The following is an 8216-nucleotide window of genomic DNA, read 5'->3' as shown; positions in this document are numbered from 1 at the left end:
TCACTCACTCACTCACTCACTCACTCACTCTCTCTCTCTCTCTCTCTCTCTCTCTCTCTCACACACACACACACACACAATCTCATAGTCCTCTCTCTCTCTCTCTCTCTCACACACACACTCCTCTCTCTGTCTCTCTCTCTCACACACACACACACACACACACACACACACACTCCTCTCTCTCTCTCTCTCACACACACACACACACACACACTCCTCTGTCTTTCTCTCACACACATACTCTCTGTCTGTCTCTCTCACACACACACACACACACACACACTCTCTCTCTCTATCTCTCTCACACACACAGACACACACACTCTCACACACATACTCTCTCTCTCTCTCTCACACACACACACACACTCCTCTCTCTCTCTCTCTCTCTCTCTCTCTCACACACACACACACACACACACTCTCACACACATACTCTCTCTCTCACACACACACACTCCTCTCTCTCTCTCTCTCTCTCTCTCACACACACACACACTCCTCTCTCTCTCTCTCACACACACACACACACACAGATGCGTGCTGTGTCTCTGGCAGCTCCTTGTTTTGTTGCGGCTTTGATACATTAAACACTGCCAACATTTGGTTATGCAAACATGACGCTTGGAGTCCCGGACAATCACACAGAGACTCAGACACACACACACACACTCACACTCACTCACACACACACTCACACTTACAATTCAATTCAAAATGTGCTTTATAGGCATGATAATTGTTTCAGTGTATTGTTAAAGCTACACTGTGTAATTTAAATTGATTCTTAGCAAAAAACACTTTCTTTCAAAAGTATATGTGCTCATTCATGTGTATTTACTTCCACCAACTAATCAAGTGTTCTCGTAAGCGTAGAATCTGCCGTTCAGAATACACACGAGCGAGTCGCTCGAATGGCGACAGCCATGTTGCGCCTCCATCTTGAAAATACATTAGCCAAAGAGCGCTTTTGCACTCAGTGGCACCGAGACGAATGTGCGGGGGAGATTACTCACGACTGCCGGCCGCCGTAGGAGTTAAAACGCCCTCAGGGCTATCCTGCCCATACCATAACCCCACCGCCACCATGGGCCACTCGATCCTCAACGCTGACATCAGCAAACCGCTCACCCACACAACGCCATACACACACTGTCTGCCCTCTGCCCTGTACAGTGAAAACCGGGATTCACCCGTGAAGAGAACACCTCTCCAAAGTGCCAGATGCCATCGAATGTGAGCATTTGCCCACTCAAGTCGGTTTATGACGACGAACTGCAGTCAGGTCGAGACCCCGATGAGGACGACGAGCATGCAGATGAGCTTCCCTGAGACGGTTTCTGACAGTTTGTGCAGAAATTCTTTGGTTATGCAAACCGATTATTGCAGCAGCTGTCCGGGTGTCTGGCCTCAGACGATCTCGGAGGTGAAGATGCTGGATGTGGAGGTCCTGGGCTGGTGTGGTTACACGTGGTCTGCGGTTGTGAGGCTGGTTGGATGTACTGCCAAATTCTCTGAAACGCCTTTGGAGACGGCTTATGGTAGAGAAATGAACATTCAATTTATGGGCAACAGCTCTGGTGGACATTCCTGCAGTCAGCATGCCAATCGCACGCTCCCTCAAAACTTGCGACATGTGTGGCATTGTAGCCTAGAAATCTAGACACACCCTAGCGGCAGCAAATATAATTTGCAGCCAGGGTTGTCTAGCAACTCTCCGTTGGCTTGCGAGCTGGAAAAAACAAACTCTAGTCAGGCCAATCACATCGTGTATAGAGTCGGTGGGCGGGCTTAACATAATGACGGCAGAGTTGCGACGGTTCTGTGTGGATTCCCTGCGACTTGAAAACAAAGAAGAGCTGCACTGCTGGCGAACAGCGGTCTTTCCAATCGGCTTTGGCCGTGACTCTGGAAGACTTGGAGTTAAGCTTTTCTTTGAGAAAAGAACAAAGAACGGCACTGAAGTCTTTCTTAAAAAAGGAAGATGTGTTGATTGTGTTCTGAGTTTTGCCGCTCAAAATTGTGCGTAGTTGTAGACGTAGTCATGTCACCTTCTTCGTTGCTCTGGTTGGTTGTAGCGCTGTCCTATTGCGTGCAGAGGGAATTTGAAAGCCAACCGTTTATCCCGCCGCTCGGATTGAGCCCTGCCAATGGTGTGTTCCCAACATCTTGATGTGGGTCTGACTTGTCAGGCTAGTGGCGTTGTGCTGTGTGATTAAACTTCACATTTTAGAGTGGCCTTTTATTGTGGCCAGCCTAAGGCACACCTGTGCAATAATCATACTGTCTAATCAGCATCTTGATACGCCACACCTGTGAGGTGGATGGATTATCTCGGCAAAGGAGAAGTGCTCACTAACACAGATCTAGACAGATTTGTGAACAATATTTGGGAGAAATAGGCCTTTTGTGTACATAGAAAAAGTCTTAGATCTTTGAGTTCAGCTCATGAAAAATTGGGGCAAAAACAGAAGTGTTGCGTTTATAATTTTGTTCAGTGTAAATCAATGCTTAGTGTAACTGCAGATACCTGTAAAAACCTGAAAACAATATGGCAGAAGGATTTGAGGATTAATATGGATGATAATGACTGGCGGCACATCCTATCTAATGTGGGTAAGAACATACGGGAAGCTAGGGGAAATTCATTCAGTACAAAATAGTACATCATTACACCATCTAGGCTTAACAAGATGGGGGTAGCTGGAAATAATCTATGCTGGAAATGTAATGTAATGTAAGAAATGTAAGAGGGTACTTATTTACATATGTTCTTTAGTTCACCCATTCTGGTGTAAAATTCTGGCAGTGCTTGAAGAGTGGATGAGGTTGATTTACCTGTGAAACCACGACTATGCCTTTTTGGAGATAAATCAGTGATACCCAACATCGCAAAAAATACATTTACACTTATTAAGAGTGGTTGTATTACAGCTGCCAGGATGATTTTACGAAATTGGAAATGTCCCAAAACCCCAGACCTGAGAGACTGGATTGATGGGATGATTGAAAGTGCTTCATCTGAGAGCATGTTGGGGAGACTGCATAATGAGGGAGAAATGAAAAAAACATGGGATAATTTTTGGCAGCATAAAAAAATGGTGTAAATGAATAGGACTGCTTAACAATTGTTTAATTTCCATGTGTTTTTGTTTTGCTTGTATTCCACTGATGGTGACTAGTGGCTGAATGTGTAATTGCAAAGGTGTTTACTGAATAATGTGGTGATGTACTCTGAAGTTTTGACTGTTGAACAAGAAAAAAAGTTGAATTATAAAAAAGAAAAGATGATTACGTCTTTTAAAACATGCATTGAGTCAAGTATTAACTCTCTCTCTCTCTCTCTCTCTCTCTCTCTCTCTCTGTCTCTCTCTCACACACACACACTCACTCACTCACTCACTCACTCACACTCACTCTCTCTCTCTCTCTCTCTCTCTCTCTCTCTCTCTCTCTCTGTCTCTCTCACATACACACACACTCACTCACACTCTCTCTCTCTCTCTCTCTCTCTCTCTCTCTCTCACTCACTCTCACACACACACACACACACTCTCTCTGCAGGCTGTGAGAGGGCGATCAGAGACTCGTTCTGCTGTTGGTAATGAGAAGGAGCAGCCCCTCGTCCAGCTGGTGAGTGTTTCCCTCACATCTCTATACACACACACCTCAGATTACATTTATTTCATCAGTATGTCACAAAAGTGAGTACACCCCTCAAATTTCAGCAACCATTTTAGTATATCTTCTATACTATAGAAATGAAAGTTGGATATATTTTAGAGTATTCAATGCTTGTATAGCAGTATAAATTTACTGTCCTCTGAAAATAACTCAACACACAGCCATTACTGTCAAAATAGCTGGCAACAAAAGCCAAAACCTCTTCTAGTCGACTATTGGGGGCAGCCCTAGTACTGACTATATTTCTGCAAATCATGTGATGTTTAGGTCTTCTATTAGCAGAATTTGCTATGCAAACGTTGCTCTGATGTCTGTTGGTGTGTTTCCCCTGTAGGCGGGTCTCCAGATGTGTGTGGCTGCTGATTGGAGGAGGCTGCACTGGTGGGTGGTGCTCCAGTGGGTAGTGGGTGTGGCTTTATCAGGCCCGTGTTCTCAGCGCTGCGACTGCCTCCCGAAGCTCCCCATCGTGAACTGCTCATCCAGACAACTAGCGTCTGTTCCCGACGGCCTTCCCGACGACACCCAGACGCTCAACCTGTCCGGGAACCAGCTGAGGACGGTGGCCCGGCGCCGGTTCTCCGGGCTCACGCTGCTACGCGAGCTCGATCTCAGCGAGAACATGCTAACGGCGATCGAGGCCGAAGCCTTCGCTGGCTTGCAGAACCTCCTCACACTGAGACTCGCTCGCAACCGGCTCAAGATCATCCCAGTCAGAGCCTTTTCCAGCCTTCCCAACGTTCAGTTTCTAGACATTAGCGAGAACATGCTAACGGCGATCGAGGCTGAAGCCTTCGCCGGCCTGCAGAACCTCCTCACGCTGAGACTCGCCCGCAACCGGCTCAAGATCATCCCAGTCGGAGCGTTCTCCGGCCTTCCCAACGTGCAGTTTCTGGACATCAGCGAGAACGAGATCTTAGTGTTTCTCGACGACATGTTCCGAGAGATGCCGTCGCTACAAAAACTTGAGGCGAGCGAGAACGACCTTGTGTTTATCTCGAACCGGGCCTTCGGCGGCCTGGCAAATCTCCAGGAGCTGAATCTGGACCGGTGCAACTTAACGTCGGTGCCGGTGGAGGCGTTGTCGCCGCTAACCGGACTCCTTCAGCTCCGTCTCTGCAGACTCGGACTCACTTCGCTTCCCAATCACTCCTTCCGTACGCTAATCCGCCTTCGTGAGCTACACGTATCCCGCTGCCCGTGGTTAGACTCGCTAGCCGCTAACAGTCTAATCGGACTTAATCTTTCCTCGCTAACGCTTAGCCACTGCAACCTGAGCGCCGTGCCGTATTCCCCGCTTCACCACCTCGTGTACCTGCGATACCTGGATTTATCCTACAATCCAATCACTATTATTCTCCCAAATCTCCTCGGGGATTTGCTACGCCTTCAAGAGCTGCATTTAGTCGGCACCGGATTGTTGCGTATCGAACCGGGCGCTTTCCATAACCTAGCGGGCTTCCGGCTCCTAAACGTGTCTGGGAACCGATTAGCGACGCTGGAGTCGTCGGCGTTCCACTCGGTCGGGACTTTAGAGGTGCTCCGGTTGGATGGGAACCCGCTAGCGTGTGATTGCCGACTTCTCTGGGTGATGCGCCGACGCTCGCGGATTAGCTTTGTGCGTTCGCCCACGTGTGGATCACCTGTGCAGGTGCAAGGTCGGATGCTCCACGACTTCTCCGAGGTCGAGCTTCCCCGGTATTTCACGTGCCGGCAAGCTCGTATTCTGACCCGTAAGCCGCAAGACGTTCGTACGGACGAAGGCCACACGGTTTTGTTCTTCTGCGCGGCGGACGGAGACCCAGCGCCAGCGATCACCTGGATGAACCCGAAGCGCTCCATTCTCACCGGTTCGGGGAGGGTCCGTGTGCTTCCCAACGGGACGCTTGAGGTGCGTTATGCGCAGGTGCAGGATAGCGGATACTATCTGTGTGTCGCGTCGAACGCCGCGGGGAACGATAGTGTCTCCGTTAGCCTGCGGGTGCGCGGGTTTCCGGCGTCCACTCGAAACCGTTCAGGTCAGTTCTTTCTGGAGGGCTGGAGCTTCACGTCGGGACAAGCGCCGGTTAACGGGTCGCAGCCGTTCCCGTTCGACGTGAAGACGCTAGTGATCGCGGTGACTATGGGGTTCCTGTCGTTCCTGAGCTCGGTTGCCGTGTGCTTCGTGTTCATGTTCTTCTGGAGTCAGAGCAAAGGACAGATTAAACACACGGCGACCATCGACTTCGTCCCGCGCAGCTCCGCGTCGGCGAACAGAACCGGTCGGACCACCGTGGAAACGGGCCGGTTCACCATGAAGCTGATCTGAACCTGTTCCAGGTGCTATTAATCCCACATATTCTGAGTGCATAAGATGCATGAGGCTCCTCGTGTAAATGTCCTGTGATTTTCATCCGCAGTGTTTCTCTCTTTTCCAGCACAAATATCCAAACATTCCCTCTGGTGCTCCTCGGTCATTTTTGTCCGAAAACTGTTAGTGTTTTTTCTTTTCTTTTTTCTTCATCGGAATAGTATGAAACTTGGTAAAGGTTTTGGCATTTGCTATGTGAACACACAAAAAAAAATCAACGCAAAAATCATGAATGGGAGACAAATTTCCTCTAGTGGAAGTGTTTGGTAGTGCGGCCAAGCAAACTCTTACTGAAAGATAATTTTTGTAAATTTATATTTCATATAAAAATTTAAAGTAGTATTTTTGAAAAATTTTCATAACAATAAATGTAAAAAACTTTGTTCACTTTTTTAAACTTTTTGCACTTCATTTTGACCATTTTTGACCGGCACGCGAAGAGCACCAGAGGGTTAAAGGATTAGCTCACTTCAGAATTAAAATTTCCTGATAATTTACTCTCCCCCACGCCATCCAAGACATACAATGATTTTTTTATTCAGTCGGAAAAGAATTTGAGGTTTTTGAGGAAAACATTCCAGGATTTTTCTCCATGTAGTGTCTTCATTGGATTCCAACGGGTCGAAGGTCCAGATGTGAGTTTCAGTGCAGCTTCAAAGTCTCGACACGATCCAGCCGAGGAGTAAGAGTCTCATCTAGACAAACCAGCCGACATTTTATAACAAAAATAAACATTTATATACTTTTTAAACATAAATGCTCGTATTTCACTAGCTGTAATCAGGTTGAAAGGTCAAGTGTAACGTAGGCAGAAGTACCGACCCAGTGTTTACAAAGTGAATGTGCAAAGACTAAGTCAAATGTCATTTACAAAAAAAATAAAAATAAATAAAATAAAAGGTAAAACAACGATGTCGGAGGAGTTTTTCGCTCTACACTACATTTTTTTAACCTGAAAACGCTTGACCTTTCAACATGATTACGTAATGTGTGTCGCATCACAGCTAGTGCAGGACCAGCATTTGTGGTTAAAAAGTATTTAAATGTTTATTATTGTTATAAAATGTCCACTGGTTTGTCTAGATAAGACTGAAACTGTTTTCCTCAAAAACCTTAATTTCTTTCTGACTGAAGAAATAAAGACATGAACATCTTGGATGACGTGCGGGCGAGTAAATTATCAGGAAATCTTAATTCTGAAGTGAACTACTCCTTTAAATCAAGAAACATTTACTGGAGATGCTAAATTACTCATTAAGTCTCGTTTTCTGAGAAAATTATCAAAATGAATTGAGATTATGGGTTATTACAACTAGCTGAAACTAAAACTAAAAGTTTTTTAATGAAATAAAATATAAAAAACTTGGATGTAATAAAATAATTTGAGCTATAACTGAAATAAAAATGTATAAAAACTATATAGACATTTAGAAGAAAGAAAAAACTAAAAAAAAAAACTTAAAAAACCTTAAAACTAACTATTAATAAAATTTAAATGGAAAAAATAAAAAACTATTAATTTTTTTTTCTCATTTTAATGGACTCAGAAAAAAATAAACCACTCAAATGGATGATTTTTTAATCTATTTTTTTGAAGCATAAAGTCATTTAAATTTGTGTCATTTAAATAAAGTGATGTCACATGATATTTTCTCGTTTCACAATCTCACGTCTGCAAAACTTTTGGCATCTCAGATTTATGCTTATGTTTGTGATTAATCTGCCATGTGTTTGTAATGATTGAAGTGTGTGAGAAGATAATGAGCTGTAACTCTTTTAAAAGGTTCTGAAGCTTTAAGTCAAACTGCTGGTGTTTCGGCACGATGTTCTCGCTGATCTGCATGTGCGCATGTGCATGAGTGATGAAGACGTCACTGGCTTTAATCAGCCGCTGGTGAGAGAAGATCTCAGGTTAATTAGGTTCATTCATGTTCAGTAAATCCTAGAGGAATTATATCATTTATTCAGAGATAATGAAAGCGCTGCATCTCAGGTGTGTGTGAATGCCTGGAACGGTTGCATGTGTTTTATGAATGTTGATGCAGACGGTAACAAAGTCCCATATTTATGCATTTACGCATACAGTGAGGATAATAAGTATTTGAACACCCTGATATTTTGCAAGTTCTCCCACTTGGAAATCATGGAGGGGTCTGAAATTGTCATCGTAGGTGCATGTCCA

The 8216-nt window shown here is 45.1% G+C and overlaps 1 protein-coding gene across 2 annotated transcripts in view; it reads left to right on the top strand.

Annotated features, from left to right (window-relative positions):
• The window catches only part of lingo4a (leucine rich repeat and Ig domain containing 4a), an 8968-nt gene extending 1421 nt beyond the window's left edge, over window positions 1–7547 (top strand). The window contains exons 2-3 of one of the 2 annotated variants that reach the window (XM_084131640.1): window positions 3568–3636; window positions 4022–7547. In XM_084131640.1, coding sequence (XP_083987766.1) covers window positions 4034–5992 — 1959 coding nt within the window. In that variant the 5' untranslated portion in view covers window positions 3568–3636; window positions 4022–4033 and the 3' untranslated portion in view covers window positions 5993–7547. Of the gene's footprint in view, window positions 1–3567; window positions 3637–4021 lie in introns of those variants that run through there. The other variant, XM_084131641.1, reaches the window with a different exon arrangement.
• Window positions 7548–8216: the final 669 nt, after the last annotated feature.

Source organism: Abramis brama (genome assembly GCF_963993115.1).
Source record: "Abramis brama genome assembly, chromosome: 12".
NCBI classification, from domain to species: Eukaryota; Metazoa; Chordata; class Actinopteri; order Cypriniformes; family Leuciscidae; genus Abramis; species Abramis brama.
The sequence above is the reverse complement of the archived record's forward strand: the minus strand, read 5'-3'. Positions and strand labels throughout refer to the sequence as shown.